At 43.9% G+C, this 25,094-nt stretch overlaps 1 protein-coding gene across 4 annotated transcripts in view; it reads right to left on the reverse strand.

The window, feature by feature from the left end:
• Positions 1-24,419, reverse strand: part of smarcd3b (SWI/SNF related BAF chromatin remodeling complex subunit D3b) — a 46,184-nt gene extending 21,765 nt beyond the window's left edge. The window contains exons 1-7 of one of the 4 annotated variants that reach the window (XM_085362850.1): positions 24,157-24,419; positions 11,399-11,619; positions 5,638-5,727; positions 3,531-3,573; positions 1,257-1,379; positions 1,006-1,128; positions 228-323 (exon numbers count right to left, since the gene is read on the reverse strand). In XM_085362850.1, the coding sequence (XP_085218976.1) occupies positions 228-323; positions 1,006-1,128; positions 1,257-1,379; positions 3,531-3,573; positions 5,638-5,727; positions 11,399-11,619; positions 24,157-24,234 (774 nt within the window). In that variant the 5' untranslated portion in view covers positions 24,235-24,419. Of the gene's footprint in view, positions 1-227; positions 324-1,005; positions 1,132-1,256; positions 1,380-3,530; positions 3,574-5,637; positions 5,728-11,398; positions 11,620-24,156 lie in introns of all 4 variants that reach the window. The other 3 variants (XM_085362849.1, XM_085362853.1, XM_085362851.1) reach the window with 3 other exon arrangements.
• Positions 24,420-25,094: the final 675 nt, after the last annotated feature.

Genomic DNA, 25,094 nt, shown 5'->3' on the forward strand with positions numbered 1-25,094 from the left:
GCACTTGAAAGACACTGGGGACCCTTTTGAAGGTGAACATCTGTTACATTTAAAATCCACTGCAGTAGAGCAAAAAGTGTGTTTTTACTTTCGTGTTTTGTGCAGGTAAAAGTGTAAAATTAAAGCTGCTGTTCATCCATTTATTGATCTGAAAAATGGATGATTTCTGAGATCAATGCAAATTCCGCAGGTGAGTGTGTGGTTCCTCCTCTGTGTTTTGAGCTGACCTCGACCAGGTGGTTGTCAGGACCGTACAGGTCTTTATCCAGCTCGATCACCAGGCTCTTGAAAAACGAAGAGAATTTCTTCTTCTGCTTCCCCGGCTGCAGAGCAAACAGATAGCAATCAGAAAGATGTCGGTTAAGACCCATAATCAGTCACACACATGCATGAAACACTCATAAGCAGATTCACAAACGCAAACTACTGTTGCCATGTCTTTGCTTATAGCAACATTACTCATCAAAAACCCACGAGAGGCGGGGTGAGATCAGAAAAAAAGAAAAAGAAAGACGCAAGACATTCTCAGAGTCCACTTCCTCCGAGCTCAACCAGAAATATTTGTGGTCTGTGAAACCTAAATGCTTTGTGCCGCTGCTCTGAGAACATCAGAGCTTTTTGCAGTCAAGCTCACGGCACAAGAAAAATGCAAAAACCTTCTGCTTTTAAGACACTCGCGGTCCCTCAAGACGCTCTTCTCAACATCAGTCGTTCATTTCATATTCTGAGCCAGACGATACTTTTCTGTCCGTAGTCGTTTGAGCGCATCATTACCGAGCCGAAGACGACCGAGAGCAACTACGAGATCAAAGAGCGGCACACTTTAATACCAACCGGGATGATTTAGATGTGTTATTATTTTAGAGGACAAGCAGTTATTTGACTCATGCTGAATTCATCTACACCCAGCCGCGACAGCTCAGTATTCAGTTATTTTCCTTAAAAAAAAAAAAAGGACTGTATTAAAACTAAACCCATGCATGACTATGAATAAAACAAACTCACATCATCCAGCAACTTCCCCTCTACTCGCAGTTCCCATGACGCAATGCTGCCATCAGAGTCATCTGCGTCAGGTCTGGCAGGGTTGAAGGTGTTGGAAATGTAAAGCCTCAGTTTACGCTTCTGCTGCTGGGACAAGGCCATGACAATAACACAGTTTAAAGGGAGATCTCTGTCTGTTTCTCTTTGAACTGCAAAACTATCCTTAAACAGCATTTTCTCATTTGTCCCGAGTCCTGATTTCTTTTCGATACCTTCATTGGCCTCTTCAGGGCCTCCTGGATGTCCACGCGTTTGCGCATGATGGTCTGGTCCAGTTTGCGCTCAAATGCAAGCAGGTCCATGTAGGCCTGAGACTCAGGGACCAGCTCACGGATCTGCTCAGAGGGAGGACAGGCTTAGGTTAAAATCAGATAAAGTTTCACACCCTGGATTAAGAAGTAAGATTTTCTTTGCATATCTAAATAGCACTAAAGAATTTAAGCTGATAAGCTGTCTATTCTGGTGCGGGTGCTGGTAGGGGGTCTGTTGTCTACTTTAGCCCCTTACATTCAGTATCCTGTAATTTAACCTTTAAGAAGCTTTAAGGTTAGAGAAAAAAACCCATATTATTCCACTCTAACTTTAAATATGGAGAAAATATGGCTATATGGCTAACTGCTAGCATAGAACAACACTACAAAAATGAGAACTTTAAACAAAGCCTCCAGAAAATACAGCTAACTGCTAGCGTAAAACAATACTGCAGCTTATCATATAAGGTGATAAAACACACACACACACACACACACACACACACACAAATGAAGATAAGAATAGGTGGGAAAGAAATAAAGTTACCAGATTATGAAAAACAGCAATAATGCACTGAAGCTAGTTAGCTAAGCGAGTGAGCCCACTTGCAGCTAATGCTAATGCACGGTCATTCTAAGGCTTTAAGTATCAGGACAATCATCTGGTCTTTATCAGTTCTTAAGATTGAAAAAATACAACCTTAGATGACCAACACATGACTTGTGATACCTTTTAATTATTTATTTAACAAAAACCCAAAATGGAGAAGCAATGTGTGAAAAACTAAGTACATCCCATAAGTCAGTATCTTGTAGAATCAATGTTAGCAGTGATAACTTGAAGTAACTGTTTTCTATATAACAGTTATCAGTCCATCATATCCTTGTGGTTGAATTTTGGGCCACTCCTCTTTACAGTGTTGCTTCATTTTAATGAGGTTTGCGGGCATTTGTTTATGCACAGCTCTCTTAGCATCCCTCCAGGACATTTTAGGCAAGTTGGGGTCTGAACTTTGACTTTTACAGCACCTTGAGTGATGATGTTAAATTTGGCTTTGCAAATGTAACATACACAGAGCACACATCCTAACTGTCTGAACCTCTAAATTATTTAAAAAGTATTTTACATTTTTAAAAGGTTTGTGCACTATAGGGCTCTTTTATATGAAAATTAGCAAGTACGATTTTTTATTATCTGACTGTATTTGTACATAAAGTTGGCATTTTTTAGAGTACCTAATGTGTTTTATAAGCGTTTCTTTTGCAAACGAACTGAAGCTGAAGTTCATTATCCCCGCTGAATTTGAATTGAGGAGTGGCATGACAATGAAATATTCAAACAAAGCACAACTATCCTGAATGCACTCCACCACTGCTCCACAGTCTCTCATTATCGTGGTGGTCCACACCAGCCTCGTGACACCAGGGGATCAAAATTAGATGCAGGCCGTGCAGCCAAGCAGCCAGGAGTCTCAGGCATTACCATACTGATGAAAGTCCTCGGAGCATCAAGGGCTGCTGCTCACCAAGCTGGGCACACATGCTCCTACAGTTCCTCCCTCCCTCTTCGTTCACGTTTCTTTCTAAAAGGCTGCCTTCATTGTGCTTCTCATTCCTCCTCTATCTCCATCTCGCTCCCTTTCACTGGGCCGAGGTGCCGAGCTGACGGAGGAGTGTGGCAGACATTCCCCGTGCCTGACTCATTATTGTGTAGTGGCTCCCCAGCTGTGCCTGCAGCTATCTCCCCGTCTGGGCTATGTCAGGGGATAAGACCTAACCTCTCAGTCTCCAGATCTGTAAAGCGCTCTGTGTGCTGGCCAGGACGTGGTGTGGCACGGGGCCGAAAACCGAGAGCACGGGATGCAAACCACAGCCGGCACGGACTCTCACCTGTGGCAGTATGGTGTTTCTGCTGCCTCCTTCAGTTTTACTTGTGGTTGCGTCTTTTCAACATCCCGCTGACTACGCCGATTCAAAAAAGAAAATCAATGAGCCGCTGTCCAAGCAGCAAAATGAAACCCTAAAAAAAAAAAAGCCCCAAAACCTTCAGATCTGTTCCCCTCATCCTCCCTCATCTCATTTGGAAATAACAAATAATCACCTGGCCCTCTGCGCCTCCCAAGAACCCCAAACATCAAAAAAACGACCGGGATTTTTTCTGTGCAGCGCACAAAGGCTAAAAAACACACACAGAGAAAAACACACAGCAACAAAGGTAAAAATATGCAGCCTCACCCTTTGCGGAAGAATCTTGTCTGCCATTTTCCTTCTCTTAGCACTAGAGAGAGAGGGAGAGAAAGACAGGGAGAAAGAGGGAAAAGAGAGCATGTTACTATGGTGACTGATAGCGTAGCACCCAGGCCATCTGCTAAAATGCTGGGCCATATCCAGCACCCCAGCGTCCCAGCTGTGTGTGTGTGTGCGTGTGTGTATCATGTGTTTGTGTGTTCCCTGAGATGGAGCGGTACACCTGGAGAGCGAGAGCCTCTAACAGCCAAAAAAGTGTCACATCTCTTCCCTGACATGTATTCACTGCACACACACACACACACACACACACACACACACCTTCTGCAGAATCGCTGAGGCCGCCGCTGCAGGACTCGGATGGTGACAGGATGTGTACCCATGACTTTTCAGGATTTATGCGTGTGTGTGTGTGTGTGCAGCTCATTAGATTCATTAATTCCTTGCAGCGTGAACACACTTCATATATTTTACTTACCAAGAAAGGGCTAAGAGCAACAAGAACATCTGTGCCAAGTTGTCAGAACTTTCTTTCCAGGTGACGCTGATTGCAAAAACATCACTACACCTTCCTACACCCCCCCAAGATTTCCTTAAATATTTAATCATCTCCCCGTGTAAAGTGCTCTGTCGTTGATGCCTGCAGGAGGACGCTGCCTAAAAACAACAAGACGGCACTACACTGCAAAAAGAGCATAAAAAGAAAAATAAAGAAATAAACTCGTCTCATGAGGACGGGTCATTTCAACTCACTTTTCTCATTAAAGATAATAAATAATCTTGCCTTTAGGGTGTTACGTCCTTGGGGCGATTTGATTAATTTGTAATCTTGTTTTAGGATATCGAGAGCTAAACTGAGCTTTTTTAAAGCTGAATATTTTGATTTGCTTCCTTGCTAAGAGTTACATTAGAAGATGGAGTGGTAAATATAGACAGCCGGGCTTTGGTTGAGATTAGAAACAAGAAAGGTTCACTAATTAACCACACTGTGGTTTTATCTCTCATAATCAGCTGTTTTCTGTTTATTTAAAGGCCTTTAAAGTGCACTATTGACCCCTCAATGACCCCTCAAGTTCATAAGTAAAGGAGGTATCAACCTGAAATGTTGAAAAATGGATTTAAACAGTTAAAACCAGCAACTAAATCAATTTTACTAGATTGTAGATTTATTAGATACTTTATTAGGTAGCAGGAGCGGCCGACATGAATTCAATTTATTTACACTGATCAGCCACAACATTAAAATCACCAGCCAAAACAGGTTCGGCCCACCAGGTTACAGACAGTTGGTGTCCTGTGGGGGTTTGGCACCGGGATCCATCGGGTCCTGTCAGTTACTGGGTGGAGGCCGCTGCCGTTGGGGAGTGCCCACGTCAGGTTTGAGTTTCATGGCGTTAATGTTGTGGTTGATTAGTTTACACTGTGATGACATTTGAGTTTCAAGGAAACAGTCCAGTAAGGAATCAATTTAACAGATTAAATGATTAACTGATCACACAAATCTAAGTACAGATTGATTTTTCCATAATTACATGAAACTTTAAGAGTTTAAACACTACAGGATCTCTGGAACTTTGCAGTGTGTTTTGAGTTCTCGCCCAGCTCTCTCTGTGGGTGGAAATTTCTCTAGTTAGTTAGATTACTTTTTGTATCTAGAAAAGATTTTTTGCAGTGTAGTGAATTTTTCTGTCACAGTGCACTACAACGGTCTGTGAAGCAGTATGTTACATCAGCATGCCAACTACTGAAACAAGCCTGCTGCAAGGAGAATTGAAGGATCCGGGAGTGCATTGGAAAGGAGAAAAAACAAAAGAAACACAAAACAACCCGCCATTTTACACTCTCTTAAAATGGTTTGAGACTGGATTTCTATTCTATTTATTTTTCTGCTCTAGCTGCACAAAACCGTTCCCATCATGCCATGCTCCAGCCCAAAGCATGCACCACTACATTTCAGGAGTCGGCTTCTACGACCTCTACGTTTGTTTTCTCATTCAGGAAGTGCTGGGCTCAGTTGAAAAGGCAAGAAGGAAAAAAAAATAGGCCAGAGTCATCAAACGAAAGAAAACGGACATGCAGCAGAATAAAATCCTACTTTGATCCGAGCGTGGGATCTGATTGGGGCTCTCTCATGTCCATCTGCCTCGCCGGCATCTCATTGGCTCCGGGGAATCCGACTGGCTTCCTAAGAATTGGTGAGGATTCGAAGGTTGTCCGATTAGAGTTGTGGCGAGACACACACTCAGTGGCAGCAAGTACGAGGGTAAACACCTGGTGGTTCTGTGTGTGTGTGTCTGTGTGTGTTGGATGTGTGTGTGAAGTTCAAGGGTCTGTTAGTAGGTGCAGACAAGGGCAGGCACTGGGGATGGGTAACGGTGTCCATGCATGCACAAAGTGCAGCAGGGGAGGACCTGGGAGGCGTCCTGCTCGTCTGAGGGACACGCTCATCCAACAGTTTCTCAGTGAACCAAAACAATCATGCTTCACACACAAAGACAGACAATACACTGATAATGAACACAATGGGAACAGACAAGCAGCGTGTGGTGGTTTTACCTCTTTGGGTTCAGCTCAGGATGGCCCTATGGTGCATACATGGTTGGTGATTTATGGATAAATAAGAGCTTTTTGTCATTTCCACAGCCAGAAAAGTAGCTCCTGACCACAAAACTCAGCCTTTTTTTAACTGCTGCATAAAACCTCACAATCCTCCTAAGCAACATGAAGTGTCCAAGGTAACCGTGCGTTATGAGCAGTGAGGAAAGTTTTACTTCAAGGACCAACATTAATAGCAAAAACCAAGGTTCGGGGGTTTATAAGTAATGTGGCACTCAGGGGAAATAAGAGATAAAATTGAAGACAAAAAAAAAACCTAACCAAAATATAGCAGGGTGTGGATAAAGCTGGGGTCTGAAGAACAAAGAGGCAAAGCTAGAGGAGGGAACACGGCACGTAATCTTTAAATCTTCTATTTTACGGCTGCCGGCAGTGGTTTCAACTCTCCTGGGGCGGAGTTTGAGGTGCAACACTCTGAAATCAACTGGAAGCTGTCATTCATTCAGAGGATGTACAGAGACGATGCAGTTCTTCATCTTTGTGCTGCTTTAAAGTGGAAAATCTATTCCAGAATGAGGTTTGAGCCTATTTTTGAGGCAATGGTCAAAGCAGTAGTGGCCAGCCAATCGTACATTACGTCATGTTGCAATATGCGAAGTGTCTGTGGTGAGCAAACAAGGTTTTTTTCAGTTGTGGTACAACAAAACAAATGTTTCCCCTTTCTGAGAGAAACGGAGCAGAAACGCACTCACAGAATCCCACGTTTGAGTATTGCATGTTTTTCACACTATATCATTAATATACAGACCATAGACTGTATATAAAAGATGGACGTAGCCATCCATTGGATGACACTTCTACTCGAGAGCTATCATCCTGGACAAATGAGTGTTTTGAAGCCAGATGTTACGAGTGAGTGGCAGAGCTGACTTCTTTTCCACAAGCACCCACTCAGCTCAACTACACTCTACTGGACTCGGTTTTGATCATTTTCCATTATAACTGAGTTCCACCTCAATGTGGCTGTGGTCACAACAAGACAACAATGGAGGACATCGTGGCGCCATCATTGGCGGGTTTGACTCTTGTGAAGCAGTCAGTCTTATGACTCATGACTCATGAAGTGACGTCACTGCCTGGCCAATCAGTGGCATGCAGTCTGCTGGCGTCACATTTTCAGCTCAGAAACCCAGCTGCATAGGTTATAAAAAAGTACCAGTCGAGTCAAGTAGGTGAATGATGCAGTGACTTGTCAATCACGTAGTAGGCCCGCCCACATCCTGCATTTTGAGTCGACTGGAGACCACACTAAACATGCGATGAGTCCATAAACTCATCAGGAAGGTGTGTTTTTAGGTCAGATTCAAGTGAGCTTTCTAATAGACTTTTATAAAACAAGATTTCTTTTTGCAACCACATAAGTGGCTTTTTAAATGCTGGCATGGAGAATAAATCCAGGATTAATGCACTTCTGCTTTGACTTGACTTTTTAAGACCTACATCCAATTTTGGGGGGGAGAGCCCACCAAAAATACATCAACAGAGTCACAACGTTAGCTTATGGTGTGTGTGTGTGTGTGTGTGTGTGTGTGTGTGTGTGTGTGTGTGTGAGTTAAATTGTTCCTTTCTGGGTCCAGGAATTTCCAAAAATATGGCATCTAGTGTGCAGTCACCATGTTTAATTTAAGACAGATTTACGCTTTTGAACTTCATGCACCATATAAGTGAGAAGTTTACACCTACATGCTAGTTGAAGTACCTGAATTGAGACATGCGTGTGAGTTACATATAAAGATAATCTGTCCTGTGGTGCTTCTTCACAAACTTTTTAGGAAAATATATACAGACTTTCTAGGACAAAGGGTTGAGTATTTGTACCAATTAATGCAAAGTATTTGTAGCAGGACAGCGTAAGCTCTGCAGAGCACGTGTAGCTGGGACCATAAGGTCTCAATGACACTGCAAACACAGGTGGCCCGCCCTCGGCTGGCAGCAGCAGCAGCGTGGAGTCTGAGCTGGATGGAGGCGCCGGACCATCAAAGCGTTTGCCAGAGGACGCGCACTCCAACAGAGCAACAGGGAGCGAAAAAGACAAAGACACCTGAACAGGTCACCCTGCACCATTGATCAGAGCCTCCACAGCCGGCTGGGCTGCTGTGGGGGTTGAGGCCTCGATGCAGTGCAACATTTCCCCTGACCTGTTCGACAAGCCTGCTAAATTATAAGTGGATCAATCGTGCTGCACGTAGCAGGAGAATGAAACAGAGGTCCACAGAGTGTGCATATTGATCCCCTTTCTAATGACCAAACCTGGCACGCACTCGTCTCCTTGTAGTCATGAAGCTACTCTGTGAGCCTCTGTGTGTGTGTTTGTGTAGCCTTGAACTTTTCTGGACATTTCCTGGAAGGATCTGTATGTGAGATCATAAATGTCTGAATCATTCGGACCAGAGGCGATCCGTGCTAACTCACTAACGGAGATTTGCCGCGTTAATGCGGTTATGGCGTTAACGTCATTTTAATGAGATTAACGCTGACAGCACTAATCCAAATATATCTAGATTGAAAGTATATCACTTTAATTTGCAGCAGTGGGTTTATTTATTAGAATTTCTATATAGTAAAACGACGTCTATGCAAATTAGTAAGTAATGGTTTCAAATAAACAGTATAGAATACAAAGTGCTACAATTGCACCCAAAACAAAGTGGATTAAAAGCAGGTGCGACCTGTGGTTAACAGGACTAAGCTAAACAAAGCATTTCCAGTAGTAAGTAAGTAGTAAGTGTGAACAATTTCCTGTTGTCTGCTACATGTGCGAAAGGGCAACGACAAACAAAGTGTGAAAACGAACCCGTCCTCTATTTCATTTGATGGCAACTTCCACTACAGTTGTGGAAGAGGGGGAAGCACGAAATTCGACCTGTTTCGGAAAGTAGAGAAAACGAGCCATACGTGGATATTCAGCGTATCGCTGTAGCACAAAGCGTTTGCATGGACAGATCAGCTCCGTTTAGATTTAACCATGTGCGCGTCAAATTACCGTAACTCGTCACTATTTTGGGAAAGAGAGAAAATTAAAATTGAAGCAGAGAGAATGCTGCTTAGGTTTTAAACAGAAGGTCATAGGAAGTAATGCACAACTACTGCCGGAGGGTGCTGGTAACGCACCTGGAAGCTATTTGCAAACTGACATCAAACAAAAAAATAGAGCAAGAACAACTTAGCTAGCAGAGGGTGGACTTAGAAAACGAATAGAATAGTTAATGCTAGTTAAATTTTCCTACTCTAATCACTTTGTTTTATGAATACATGCGTTAAAAGCATGACAAGACACAGAATACATGTTTCTCATACAACTAATTAGAAAAAGCAACAATATGCGAATAAATTCTCCCAAAGCACTTGACGTCCTGCTTAGTCTCCTGCACGTGGCTCTCTCTCATCACCGTCTCCTTCACTGTGGGTATGTCTGCATGAAGCTTCGAGGAACATTAATGTAAAAGTGACCTATGTGTGAATGTCAAATGAAGCCTGCAATGTTACGTATCCCGGTTTGACAGTAGATAGCGTAAGGATAAGCCAAAGAGACTACCAGAGTCTGAACGTCTGCAGACAGCTGTGAGGATGCCACGTTTATGCGATGGTAAAAATTTACACTACAAAGACGCTGAAGACAGCTAGAGGTCGAACCGAGAGCCAACATTCAGTCGTGGCAGCGACTGTGATGGTGAGAGTGGATGTATACAGCAATGAGCGAGGCGAAGGATGCAAAACGAGGCGAGCAGCAAGAGAAGGGGAAACGACATGAAATGGAAGCTGAAAAGTGACAAACACGCACAAAGGTCATGGTTTCACTCGTCACCGGTGGGATTTTTTAAGCTGGATTTGAAAGATTTTAGGAGATCACAGTGCGCAAATGTTGACGTACACGTTGGAGGTACTTCGCTAACATTTTTTTAAAATGATTTCACGACTGTTAAACTATGTCGGCGTTAAAAAAAGTAAAGAAAAAAAAACTAAACAAAGAAATCACATGATTCATGTCTGATCTCCAGTCAAATAGTTTCAATTTACAATGAAATTAAAGAGAAAAGCAGCAAATGATACATTTCATGATGGCGGAGCTAGCAGTTATGTGGTGTTTTTTTGGTTAGTTGCACTAGCAGTGCAAGTCTGCGGCGTGGCTCAGTCCCCCCACTTTTTATCAAGAGCATTTCTACAGTTTTTATAAGGAATGCAATGAAATTTCGTGCAGTCATGAATCGTGATCACTTTAAGCAGCTACGGTAGCCAACATTTGCCCAAAGGTTGAGCATTCAACACCCTCAACCTGTTGGCAACAACTTTTAATCACAACATGAATGAAAGGGTCGTCTAGTGGGAGGCAACCTGTGTTCAAAGCAGGTCAGACTCGGACTGACTGCATTTACTTTCAGACAGACTGGCAAAGTTTTGCAAATCATTGCTAATTGCACCCTTTGGTTGCAACTCGTCTGCAATATACGTTTTGCAAAAAGGGACTCGACTCAACTGGTTGCCAACCAGTTGTATTCTGGTTATTCCTTTATAAAACTACTGTTGTTGAGTGCCAGTTTCACGTTACAGTTACACTGGTGTCCTGCAGCAGCTACGTCACTATTTATGTGGGAATTTCTGAAGTTCTTTTTCAAATCTCTGAGATGGACAAACCGGACTCTGAATGCAAGAAGTCAGTGCAAAATTAAATGGGATTTTTTGTGTACGCAGACTGTGACAGGTTTGTGATTTTCCATGTAATTTCTAACCTGACCTCATTGAAATGGAAGCTGATAGCACGCGGACTCTCTCTTATTGCCGTACTAACGGCACCAAAGTTGCTTTGAAAGCAGCATCTAGACTGCGAGTGGTCTCAGACCTGGTCCCCATCTCCAAAGCAACCACTTTAAAAGCAACAAGATTGAAAATTTATTGCATGTTGTTGCAATAACTTTTTTGTCAGTCCTAAAATATAAATAAAATAAATTTAAAATAGGTTACAAGTATAATATACATAATGTTACATAATACTAAGACATTTAATTTAAGATATACAGTTATATTTCAGATTTTTGTAGAAAAATCTCTCCTTCCCATTGTTAACGCATACTTTGATTATCATCAACATCTCAGGAGAATCAGCTTTTCCCAAATCTTCATCCAGATGAAAGTGTAACCACTGTTGAGCTCTTCGATCACATAAAAGCAGACACACAAAGGGTCATTCATTGCACACCATGCAGTGTTTTTGGCCGTTGTAGGTCACTTGGATTCAAACTCACTTTCTGGCACGGTTCTGGACGGCCTGCTGCTGCTGCTGCTGCTGTTGCTGCTGCTGCTGCTGCTGGACCTGCTGGGAGGGGGCAGGCCTCTTACGGCTGGGCTCCATCACTGGGGAGGGCAGGCCGGGCCGCACCGCCGGGCTCCCTCCGTACGGCGGGCCGGGGGGGCCCATGGGAGCTCCCTGGTGGGGCATTCTCGCTCCAGACGGCATGCCGGGACGCTGGAAGGAAAGAAGAAAGACAGAGAGCATGTATTATATAGAAAAGATTCTGAACGTGTTTTGTAATTCATTTTAAGCAAAAATGAGTCTTTCTAAAAATACAACAAAGACATAGCAGTGTTTGATTCCAGGTGGAGTGAAGGGGGGACTCTTCTTTGAACACGCCTGACAAAAACACGAATTAGAGCTCCAACAAAGAGCTTCACATCAGCTTCTAATCCAGACGCCACAGACCTGACCCAAAACCCAAACAGCACGCTCACAGAAATAAATATTTTGACTTTCTTCCTCTCTTTGGCAACCTTTGATAACCTTTCAACAATCAAACAGCAGCGGCTTTTACGCAATTTATTGACGTCAATTTGCACCATTTCTGTTTGTGTGTGTCTCCATCCTGGGCAGCGAACATGAAGATCAAACCCAGCTGTGAAGCTTTAACTGCAGCGCCGTCTAATATTGGATTTGTTAGACGGCAACAACAAATACAACAGCGAAAACGTCAGATAACCACAGATCAGTCACCTTATAAAGGAACCTGTTATGCTCATTTCCAAATGTTGATTCTTGGACGTTGCTAGAGTAGCTTTGCATGATTCAAAGCTAAAACTAATCCTTCTTTATCTTAAACTGCACATTGGTGCAGCCCATCAGTTCATCCTCTATGAGCCAACTTTCTTCTGATTGGCTGCCCCTTGCAAACAGAAGGTTTGAAGGTGGGGCTGTGTGCTTGAGATTACCATATTAATAATAACAGGAGGCCGTCTTGACCCCATCTAAGTGCCTAAATGTATCGAGCAGTTGAACAGGTGTACCTAACGAAGTGGCCACGAGCGTATATGACAGCATATACGAAAAACAGAACAAGTCCGCTTTAAGAAAACAACTCTGATTACCAGAAAATACCAGAAACGAGAGCAGCTGCAGTGGAAGAATCACCAATATCTTGTTCTTTCCGCCTTATCTTTTCTCCTCTAAACAAAAATCAGGGTTGGCAGCTGGAAATGAGAATGCACAGAGGTTTTTTCACAGCAGTCAAACTCTGTGACATGCACACTGGAGCGCTAACACACACACACACACACACACACACACACACACACACACACACACACGTATGTCTCCGAAACAATGCAAGCAGTGTCAGAGACCACACTCCCGTTCTGACGCCTGCGAACAACTGGGCACCTCTCACCTGCGCCTGTCACTCCCATGGCAACAGCTGCCTCCCGCCTCGGTTTATTGTCTGAAACCGAACAGGGCAAAAGAAAGCGAGCGAGAAAAGAAAACGCCTGACTTCATCCAGACCTCCGACTGTCTGTGAAGGGCTCCACCAGAACACATCCACAGAGAATAACCAGTCCTCTAATTAAAAAATTCTATTAATTGAAATCATCAGAGAGGAAGAGCGGAAGAGGAAGACTGATGCTGGAATGGAAAATATCACAGCAGCAGCATTTTTAATAGCCGGGAGATGCTTTTCTTTATGTGCGTGTACTAAAGCCACCATAGAAATAAAAGCAGTAGTTCCTGTAATGCAGCGGTCCCCAACCTTTTTTGCGCCACGGACCGGTTTATGCCTGACAATATTTTCATGGACCGGCCTTTAAGGTGTTGCGGATAAATACAACAAAATAAAACTAGTACCGGTACCGAAAAAAAGAAAATTTATTCATAACACACGTGAAAAGACCCAGGAAAACCGAGTAAACGATAAAAATGATAACAAAATAACGCTGAAAACCGATAAAAACCCTGAAAACCACTCATTTCACACCTGAGCCTCAACTCTCGCGGCCCGGTACCAAACGACTCACGGACCGGTACCGGTCCGAGGCCCGGGGGTTGGGGACCGCTGCTCTAATGGCCATATGAGGCTTGGTCCAATGGGGGATGTTAAAACGCTCAACTTTAAAGCATTAAAAAGCATTTTCGCAGGGTGGGGGGCACAAGCCAATGTACTCCTGATAGGGATAGGGGGAGATGGAGGCAGATGGCCTGCTGTGGTGACCCCTAAAGGAAGCAGGAAGAAGACGAAGGTCAAGAACAAAAACAGTTTTGGTCTGCAGTTTCAAAGAGTTTTAATTATCTGACAATTTTTTCATGGTTCAGACTTCACATGGGGCCCCGATGACATTTTGTAGAGTCACCATTTTTATTTGTTTCTTTAATTTTGTCCGTAGCGTCATGGCCACTTCTACTGGACAATATTAAAACATCGAAGTGAAACATTCTTTATTTTAGGTTGAATTACAGTTAAAGTTCAAATGAATCCATTATGTTTTCCACAGTCTCTGAGTAATCATGTGAAATAATAATAACAAAAATAAACATGATTATAGGTTTTTCCCTAATCAGCCACAGCATCTGTGTCCCAAAAAAGCTGCATGACTTTGTTCGCATTGCTTCCTTTATAATAAATGCTTAATAGTTTCACAGAGAGTGAGAAGTGATTCAGAATTGTCAAATAATCTTTGCATAACTGAGTTCCTATAATGAAAGATTGTTTTATTGATGTATTCTGAGGTGTCAAAATAAGCGATTAAGGGTACAGGGAAGGTCGTCAAACGTCGTGTTTATCAGGGAAACACTTGCTGCAATGGTTAGCAATGTGAGGCCAAAAATCTGTACTTTTATTTTATTTTAGGGAAAATAAATAACAGTTTTGAGGAGCGGTAAAGGTTCAGTTCGGCTTTTTTTCCCCCCTTCCCAGAACATCTAATAGGGTTCCTTATTGCATGATATTATTGGGCTGAAAACTGAGGACATCACTTCACCTTTTTACTAAAAATAATCTTCTGTGTGCTCGTAACAATAATTCAGTACTCCATGTAGCCTACAACAAGAAAAATTCAAATGTTATTAATAAACCGCTCGTCCTGTGTTCACATTGTGTTTAAACACAGCTTTAAATCATAGCCTCACTCGGTAAATGTAGCTGAGTAAAAGTAAAATGTTTCTTTCACACTTTCAATGTGGACACTTCATTAGGTACACCTTGGCAGCAGAGGTTGGACTCTCTTTTCTTTTCTTCAACGAGGTGCTGGAAATATTTCTCCGATTTTGGTGCATGTTGACATGACAGCATCACACAGCTGATCTATTGGACTGAGATCTGGTGTCTGTGGAGGTCATGAGTGCAGTGACCTCATTGTCATGCTCAAGAAACCAGTTTGAATTGGTTTGAGCTTTGTAACATGGTGTGCTATCCTGCTGGGTACACTGTGGTCATACATGGATGGACACGATTAACAACAATACTCAGGTAGTGACAAAGTGTGCTAAGAAAATAGTTCCCGCCGATCACACCAGCAGCAGCAGTGTAAACTGTTGATACAAGGCAGGATGGAGCCCTGCTTTTACATTGTCACCAGATTTTGACCCAAAAGTCCAGTTTTGGTGAGACTTTGCAAAATGTAGCCTCGGTTTTCTCCTCCCAGCTGACACGAGAGCTAACCAGTGTGGTCTTCTGCTTCATCTGCTCTTCTGCGTACCTTGATTAGAACGAGTGGATATTTGAGTCACTGTCGCCTTCCTCTCAGGTCAAAGCAGTTCAGTCCATTCTCATCTGACATCAACAAAGCATTTTCACCCAGAGAACCGAGGCTCGCTGGGTGTTTTCTCTTTTCCACACTGGCTGTGTGGGAAAATCCACAGCAGATCGGCAGTTTCTCCAACCGGCACGAACAACCACGCCACCTTCAAAGTCACCTAAATCCCCTTTCCTCACTCCGACGCTCAGGTTGAACCTCAGCACGTCGTCTCGACCACGTCTACACCGAGTTGCTCCCATGTGGTCGTTAACAAGCAGGCGTACCTAATAAAATAACACGTGAATGTACACTTCACGTATTTGCTGACTTTAAATGAAAGCAGAGCGCGTTTCCACGCAGTGAAATGTGCTCTATAAATAAAGCTGCCTTGCCTTGAATGAATCTACTCGCAATGTGAGCATCAATCGAACCAGAAACTTTTTATTTTGGAAAACACTCACAGGATATTTTCAGTGTTTTTCTTCTCCACCTTCCTTTTACTCAAAAAAAAGCATATATACAATGTTACATACGCGCCTCATTACTGAGTGAATTTAATTACAGCAAACACGCCAACACATTTACAGAGCAAGAAGCAGACGTTTCCTTTTCTTTCTGTGCCTTAATTAAATTATTATTTTTTCAGTTATTTAAAAAGAAATCTTTCTGCGATAATTATGTTCATCTAAACCTCGCAAAGCGGTGAAATTTCTCCATCTGAATAGAAAAAAAGAAGAAGTCTGAGCACAGAAACTGCAGCTACATTTGGTAACATAGCGGGTAAATGTTGGAGGAGGAGGACAGCTGAAGGATACAGCTCGAGGGGGGGGTTCATGACCTCACGCATGCTCGCATTTTTCTTAAGTTTGTCATCTCTACATGTAGATTACAGCGCGTTCGCACTTGCGCAGGTCTGAGGTGATCTTTAGACCGTTCACAAACACAAACAAAGAGCAGAGAGCGGAGGTAGTAAGCAGCAGGGAGGTTTAATAACTCCGCGCTGACTGTGGATTTTTATTTCCTGACGTATTGTGTGCCCTTTGAAATGGTGATCGAGCAGAGATCCTGTGATAAGAACGACCGAGCAGACGCTGCTGTCACTCCGGCCACTGAGGGGGGGAGGGGATGGGGGTCAGAGCAACTGAGAAGGGTCTGGGGATAAAACAACATATGGCGGAGGCCTCCTGCTCAAAAGCTGTTAAGAGAGAGGTCCTTCTCCCACTTCCTAGCTAAGCTGGAAAACAACACCCAGACAGGCAGACAGAGCTGCTGCTGCTGCTGCTACAACTCCATCTGGAGAATGTGAGCCATCCAGATAACAGATACACAAAACCATCGCTGGATAATGTACACACACACACACACTCACAATGAGCTGCGCTCTATAATCTGACCTGCTGAACTGACTCCAGCACTCTGCCCGGAGCTCTGCCAGCCAGCCAGCCAGCAATCGAATCTGCCATGTGGATGGATATCTGAGAAGTGTGTTGGCATCTCTGGGAAGGCTGGAGGGATTTGAAGAGGCCAAACTTATCCCACACCGTACTAAACATATGAATCTGTGGGTTGTTACATGCACGGTCCCTGAAAGGCTTCGATTGGAGCTCTGAAACCTGCTAAAATCTGAGGATGAGGCTGCTTCCTTAAGACTTGCTTTAGAACAAATTCCCCATCTTTCATGTTATGTGCTGCTATATGTTTTGAAGCGCTTACAGAGCGTGCTTTTATTTTAATGTCGTTCGTGTTTACAAAAGGTGATTAAAGGTGAATAAAGCTGCAGGAACTGATTAATCGATTGGCAGATAATTCATTCTCCGGCATAGCTGATTAACAGCTTGAGTCATTTTTATTAACTGTGCTTTAATTTCAGCATCTAGCATGTTTTCACTTTTCATTTAGTCACCTTGCGGACACATTTTTTTTATCCAACTGATGAATATTTTTCTGAATTTCTCTTAGCTTAGTTTCGTCTGCAACAAACCCAAAAGCATGGACAGAAAAACCTCAAGTCTAACCCTAAAATGACCATTTTTACGTTATTGCTTGCAAATGTACTCAAACGAGTATGTGACTGGATTTATCAAACCCTTTCCGAGCCGAATTAAAGAGCATTTGCAGGTTCCTGTTTTATTTAGTTTAGCGGCGTGGAGGGCAGTGAGAGCGGCTGTCGTTCAGATTGTCATTAGCCCGTTTGAAGATTTCAGATCAGCTGCTAAAACTCTGCTTACAGTCTGGTGTTTACACGAAGCGACACACTTGATCACATTTGTCCTCCTCGCCGACTATCTCATCTCCGTCGTGTGTTTGATTCGCTCCCCGCGGGAGGGTTATCAGTCATCTCGTCTGTGCTGTAGTTACTGTAAGTACTTTAATACTTTCAGAGGGCCCCGGCAGATGGAGGGCAGGCGCAGGACGCTGAGCGGTTCTTTGATTTTGGTGTTTATGTGGAGCATATTTATTGCGTTTGGGCTTTTTAAGCAATTATTTTTAACCTTCAAGACGTCACTCAAACAGCAGCAAGACATTTATATGTGCTGTTGTGACATTTTTCTATTTTAAAAACGTTTCCCACCATGATTTTCTTTTTAAATTTGCCCGTTGGGGTGGCGAGTATTTATTGAATTTATCCACTTATAATCACCGCATTCTAATGTTTTGCATTTCATTTTGACAATTTTACGTAAAAAAAAATATATATATATATTTTGAATGTTTCTGCAAAAAAATAGCTCAACTATAACATATTTTTTTAAATTCTTGCCATTTTTCACTCTTTCTTTGACAGAGCGGTGCAGAGAGGAGGCAGGTAAGCAGGTAGTGAGCAGGTGTGGAACGACATGCATGGTCTGGGTTCGAACCCTGGTGCAACAAATATAGATGTGTAAACCCTCTGAGGTCATTTAAGATGACTCAAACCCTAAATATCCATGTAAAATACTGACCACAACAAAGAGCCAGGAGCCAGGAGGGAAAGAAAGTCACAGCATTTTACTAGTTTTTGTTGTTGCACCGCATATAAGCACACATTACAGTTTTTCTCAAATGTTAAAACACAAAAGCCAATCCTGTAACCCAAATGACCAGTAGTCTAAACACATTTACTAAATGTAGCCACCATATTCCAGTACCATAAACACATGTCACATGAAGACACAATTCACAAAACACAACCCTCTGTACTCATAAATCTAAACACATTTTTCCTTGCGAAAACACATGTTGCAAAACAACTCTGCTCATATCCTCAAATGAAAGCCCATGTGATGCAAAATGCTTGCCACAGTCACCAATCTTTGAACACAGGGAACACACCTGGCGTCATTCACTACACACAATGACTCAAAATTGAAGACACTTGTTGCTAATGCTGTACCCACATGTAAAAGCAAGTTCAGAGTGCACAGTATGCTGAAGGTTCCAAACAAACACAATGGATGAAGGCAGAGTCAGGGGAAGAGGAATTTGATGCAGAGGAGGGAGATAAGATAAGATAAGATAAGATAAGATAAGATAACCTTTATTAGTCCCACACGTGGGAAATTTGTTTTGAGAAGAGCTGGCCCTGGAAGAAGAGGAGCAGGCCAATGAGGAAGAGGAGTTCAAATGAGAGGAGGAAGAGGAGCGACCAACGAGGAAGAGGAGAAGGCCAACATGGGAGAGGAGAAGGTCCAGGAGGGAGAGCAAGACAACCTCGCACCATCATTACGGACAAGATGCGAGCAACAGCTCAGCGACATGATGCCGCACAGTGATTGTGGTGTGTGTGTGGTGTGAATAACGTAAATAAAAAAACTTCACACCCTGTTCATGTTTTCAAGATTACTGTTGTGTGCAATAGATTCTGTTTTTGCATTGAGTTGTGTTACAGTAGTGTACGTACATGCAGGATTTTCTATAGATTTATACTACTCATATGAAACTCACAAATCTAAATGCCTAATCCTCTGCAGAGATCTACGACGATCCGTTACTGTATAGTTTCTAAAATATGCATTGGCAGTTATGGAACAAAGAACCTTCTCACAAATTGAGCATTGTGTTTTCAATTGTTTTGCTGTAGTGTGTAATGCTGTGTATAGTGTTTACAGTTTTGACAGCTTCGAGCTGCTCTCTTGGTGTGGGAGTTTGAGTTTTGCAGTGGGAAGGTGTGGTTGTGTTTATGTAGCTTTAGAGAAGGGTGTTGTGTTTGGACATTGGGGGACCTGGTGGTAACGTTTGTGAAATGTGTTTTAGCATTTGAGAAAAACTGTAATCTTACTATAACGGCAGTACTAAATGCATTTTTATACGTACACCATCTCCTCTTTACCGGGCGAGCAAACATCGTCGCACACACGATTATTAACATCAAATCCGAACTCTTTTCCTTTTTGTGTTCACATGTCACCTTCAACATGTCGCCCACAGAGATTCACTGAAGTGTAAACCGATTCAATTTGATTTACACAGCACCAAATCACAACAGCAGTCGCCTCCAGGTGCTTTATTTTGCAAGGTTAGGACCTATAGAGATAACCCCAACAATCACACAAGCCCCTATGAGCAAGCACTTGGTGATGGCGGGGAGGAAAAACTCCTTTTTTACAGGAAGAAACCTCAGGCAGAACCAGACTCGACCACGGGCAGGGGGAACTGTCTACCACGGCCGGGTGGAGGTGAGGGGAGGGAGACAGGACAAAAGACATGCATCAGGATTTTTATTCCTGCCTGTTTTTTGGACCGTGTCGGGTCTCCAGCTGTCCGTGTCTGCAACTGAGTATAATCCAAGCTTCAGACCTCAGAGACTTAAAAGCGGACATCTGAGCAAATGTGTTGACAGATACTTCTGTATTGTATCATCTCTGATTGATTCCTGAAACACAATCTTCAGGATGTTAATTTGGTTACATAAAGCAGGATTACACTTCAGGGGCAGGCTAATTTGTCAGATTTTGAATTAGCTGGATTAGCCAAGATAGACTAACTCTGGAGTGTAGTGGTCAAGTCAAAGAGCCTCGGTTTGAAGGCCATCCGGTGTAAAAAATAAATAAATATTAATTACACATGCTTCTATCAGTTAAGACCTACTAGCTGATTATTTTATCCATCAACAGTTTTCAGTTGTCAGGAGAAAAGCTAACCGGGACGTTTTATTTGGTTTCTCACCCGTTAACAGTGAAACAGGATGCTCGACCTCTCGTAGCCTAAAGAGTCGGCTCACCAAAAACTGCACCGAAAGACGCTCTCGTTCACTTTTAGAGGTTTTCCAACCATGCAAATGGCTTTATGTGCTGACATTTTGCAGATATTAATAACCACCCATTGAAAAGATCTTTTCAGGCTGCGCGCTGAAAACCATTAAACTTCCTGATAGAGAGAAATTTCAGTGAAAATCAAGGTCTGCAGATTTTTACTTGGGTTACCTGGACATTGTGTTTGGAAAGTCAAGTAGTTGTTGAATTAGATTTTTTAAAATGTTTTTATTTTGCTTTTCAATACCGTGGCGCCACAGAGGAAATGACTTTCACCTCTGCCGCATCACAGCGTGGAGGCACGCCGATATCTCACACCCCAAACAGCCTAACCCGAACCCCACTCGTCTTCCACTCGAGGTAACTGAGCTTAAACATTTTATTTGTGTAAATTTCTATGAAGGGAACAATGAAGGCAACCCAGCTGTGAGAGAAACTGAAGTTTACATTCGCTCTCAGTTACACAAACACGCTGTGAATCCACCGACGCCCGAGCCTACACTGTGTCATATTATGTTTTGGGTTTATCGGGGTTTTCCCACAGAGAGGGCTCGAAGGCTTCCTCGCCGACTTTCACGAGCAACAGAAGTCGCACAGCAGAAGGGAGGTGAGGGAGACAATGAGAGGAGAGGAGGAAGGGACTTCAGCCCACCCATCAGTCCTCGAACCGAAGCTCGGCCAAAGCCTGCTGCTGCTGCTGCGACCTTCAGGAACCGCAGCTATGACTGCATCCACAGTATTTATGTGTGTGTCTGTGTTTTTTGCATGTAAATCCATCTGCGCACGTGTGTCTTTGCTTTATTCGACCATGAAAGGAAAGGGAACGTCACCGCTCGCCACAAGCTCACGAACTGTGCCGAATCATCTCCCCCTCCTCATCCACCCCCCCAATCCGGTAGTGTAAATATTTCTCCATTCTGCAGTACACACGTCGAGGAACCTGCCACAAGTATTACAACAAGACTTTTCCATCTCATAATGTGGGGGAAGAGAAAGAGCAGAGGAGAGGAGAGGTATGGGAGGCGGGGGAAAAAGCAGAGGGAAATATTTGGCTTGGAGCAGCCAGAGCCTCATCAAGGTTAATTGGTCTGTTGAGAGGACACACTCATCTGGTTCATCAATCACCTGGTCCATTGTTTCCTAAAGTCGGTCTCCGGGCGCAGGGCTTCAGCTCCGCAGCCCCTCTAATGACCGCTCCTGTCAAAAAGACAATACCTCATCTTGTTTCGTGTATAAATCTCGCCATGTCGCTAAGCCTGACACCTGCCCTGATTAAAATGGAGTCAGGTCTAAAACCCAGGACTTAAAAGGGTTTCACAAACATGCTTTATCGAGTCATTTTGACCTTCCCGGTGTACTTGAGGCTTTGGAAGAGGTGAGAGTCAGTTCAGCTGGATGATGATGCAGATATTTAGGACGATGGCACCCCAGCTCGTCTTTAAGGAGCATATAAACACTTCTGATCAACTTTGCCTACAGACATGACGAACAGTCCAGCTTCCCACCACACGTGCCTGCGTCTGTGGACAAGCACTCATTGGTGTGACACGAGTTTCGAGTCTGCTTGTGGTCCACGAACAGACCCTAACTGAACACACACTTAAAAAGTCCCTATTTACTCAAATCCCCAAACATGAAGACAAATATTGTCTGGAAAGCCTCAAAATGTTTCTCAGCGCACTCACGTTGTCATCCAAACATTCATTTTAAAGCTTTTCTCGAGTAAAAGACTCAAATATCTAAATACTTTTAAATCACAGACAACCGGCCCATTTACTACAAATCACCAGAGGCCTCCAGGTAACACTAGACCCACGTGAAGGGCACACAGGGTGCTCCACAGTGAAGAGTTTAAAGGAAGGAGTGGCGCCAATGCAGAGTTCGTCCAGCAGCAGCACATGCAGCAGAGTAGCATCACAGTGACCCAGTCACCTCTTTTCCACATGCATGCACCTCAAGCAATCCTGGGTCCTCACTCATGCTCTAGTTATCAAGTATTAAACTGTACAGCTATTAAAAGTCAAGCATCATTTCATCTGTCGGGGTTTCTCCAACTCACAGTCGGGCTAATTTTGGTGATTTCTTTAGTGAAAAGTCTGCGAGTTCTCCACTTTCTCAACAACGTAAAGATTATGATTAGAAAATGTAAAAACACTCTTGAGATGAACATGAACTATCACAAAGTCTTGTCACCTTCTTAAAAAGCTGTGCCCCGTTTCAGAATCTGAGTAAAGGTGAAGCTTAATTCATCTTTTTCAGGAAGTTAAAACCACAACGCAGCTCCAGAGTTAGACACTCTGCAAACTATGGGTTGTGACGTCCTGAGAGGAATGTAAGAGATGGCGAGATGATTAAAAATGATTCTTTTTCTCTCTTTGCTGTCATTTTTATTTTTGTGTATGTCACAGCTACAGTTTGGCTGCATGTTTGTAGCTAATCTTTCGCCTCGTTTCCGGTCGTCTTCTGTTGACCGTATGAGAAAAAATGACAAAAGCTGATACTATTAGGCGGACAGCACAATTGTAACATGGTTTGATGATTTACTGATTTTAATCACCACAACATGAGTCGAATTCATAAGAAAACGATGCCTCGCGCTTTGGGAAGTCATGGTCGGTCGTTTTCCTGTGAAATTCTGCACCGATACAAATTTTTTCTTGGTTCATTCATTTTTATTGTTGCTATTTTTTCTCTTATGGGTCAGTAAACCACAGAAATCTTTTGTTTGGAAGTCTTTGAGCGCTTCACTGCGCTATTTCTGAACACTTCAGCGCAGGGTGGATGCAGCACAACGAGATAAAGGTCAGATAATGCTATCTGTAAAAGCCACCTTATTCCCCTAAAAGGCCGATATCAACAGATACATCAGTGTTAGCTGCTTAACTGGAACAAGAATTGATGACAGGTAGATTTAAAAGGTCGAGTCACTGGCACAAACTGTATCCACACTCGAATCAAAGTTCTAACTACAAAGTGACGCTTACAGATTTGTTTTTTCACCGCTCTCAACCCTCGAAATGCATTCGTCTCCTCACCAAAACAAACCACTACTGAAGCAGACTTTGTGTGCTGCGTGTGGTTAATGGCAATAGTTGCTTAACCTCTAAACCATGAGCAACACTTCACTTGACATTTCATGCTAGCTTTTGCATGAATGGGCTGATTGTACCCCCGCATCATTTCCGGCATGGCCGCCTGCCTCGGCTCCGTCTACGATACTACATCGGTTTGTCTCGTGACCTCACAGGTTCAAATTGTTTCACGCCGCCTGGAAGGCTGCTCCGGCTTCGCTGTTTTGAGCGGACTCGTCATTTCCCCCCCTTTTTCTGTCTGTTACTCCCAGGGAAGCATGCTCAGTGAGCGCCTCTGTTAGCCAAAGGGGGAGCTGGCTGCTTTTCGCTTCTACTGCTGCTGCTGAGCTTCTATTTCTTTTCTCTCGCTCTCTCTCCTTTTTTTTATTTATTTATTTTTTATTAGGGGGGTAAGAAACCCTCTTCTCCACATCCTCCTCCTGCTACAGCCCCATCCATCCATCCACGCTGCTCCACTTCTCGCTCTCTCAAGCCATCTCCTCACAGGCTGGGATCCAGGGGGCTGGAAATAACCTTCACATGGCCAGCTTTACCCAGCTATCTCTCACACACAGACCGCCGCTGCTGCTGCTGCTGCACCGACTCATACACACACACAGACACACACACATATACACACACACACACACACACGCATGCCAGAGCCCAGCTCCCTTCACGGGAATGACGGACAGCGCCACTCACCACTCCATGGACCAGGAACTCAAACAGTTTGCTCTTGGTGGCTTTCCTGGCTCCCCCCGCCGTCTCCTCCATAGCCATTTGCTCAGTCCCCTCCGTTCACCCTGCTATGTCTCCCCTCTCCTTCTTTTGTCTTTCCCTCTCCCTTCACCCAGCCTCCTGTTCCCCTCCCCTGCTCCACTTTCCTTCTCTTTGTGCTCTCCTTTTCAGCACTGCCTGTCCCTGACTCTCCTTCTCTCTCTCTCTCTCACTGCCTCGCTAGCTCTCTCTCTCTCTCCCTCTTCCCTCCCTCTCCCTCTATTTTGAATGTGCAGCAGCCCTGCCAGCCTCTCACTGTGTCTAGCTCACTTTTTAGTTGAGCTGCCTTTCAGGAGCCCAGCGTCGCTTGGAGGTGGAGGGGAGGGGGGAGAGAGAGAGAGAAAGAGAGAGAGAGAGAGAAGCTGTGTGGGGGTCTGGCAGGGGGGTTTCAGCCAGCCCACTCTGCCGCTCCCCCGCACAGCTGTTGCATTCCAATGGTAGATAAGGGCATGCGGCGTGGCCAGGCTGCCGTTTGGGGGGTGGGGGGTAAACTCAGTTAGCCATTTCTCTGCTGCAGCACTCCCCCCCGTCCTCCCCTCCGGTGACCAACCGAGAGGCCACGGTCAGCACACGCAGAGCTCCGACTCTGGGCTCATTCTCAAAAAAGGACATTGGGCTCTTAAAGGGGCCACGCTTGCATATCATTACCACATGTGCGCACTGCCATATATGACGTGCTGGTGATGAATATAGGAGTAGGTCGATGCCATTTCCTGAACTCAAAGCAAGACCACTCAAGACACACTTGAGTATTTCTGAGCGAGCCAACGGGCTCTGGAGCCACTTCACAAAAGGGGAAAAAGGCCACGTCAAGATCACCTTCATTTCCTGCCTCCCTCTGCCGGCCCTCGTCAGGGTGCATT

Source organism: Diplotaxodon limnothrissa, linkage group LG9 (assembly GCF_057381915.1).
Source record: "Diplotaxodon limnothrissa isolate DT_005_m linkage group LG9, D_limnothrissa_male_GT1.1, whole genome shotgun sequence".
In the NCBI taxonomy this organism is placed as follows: domain Eukaryota; kingdom Metazoa; phylum Chordata; class Actinopteri; order Cichliformes; family Cichlidae; genus Diplotaxodon; species Diplotaxodon limnothrissa.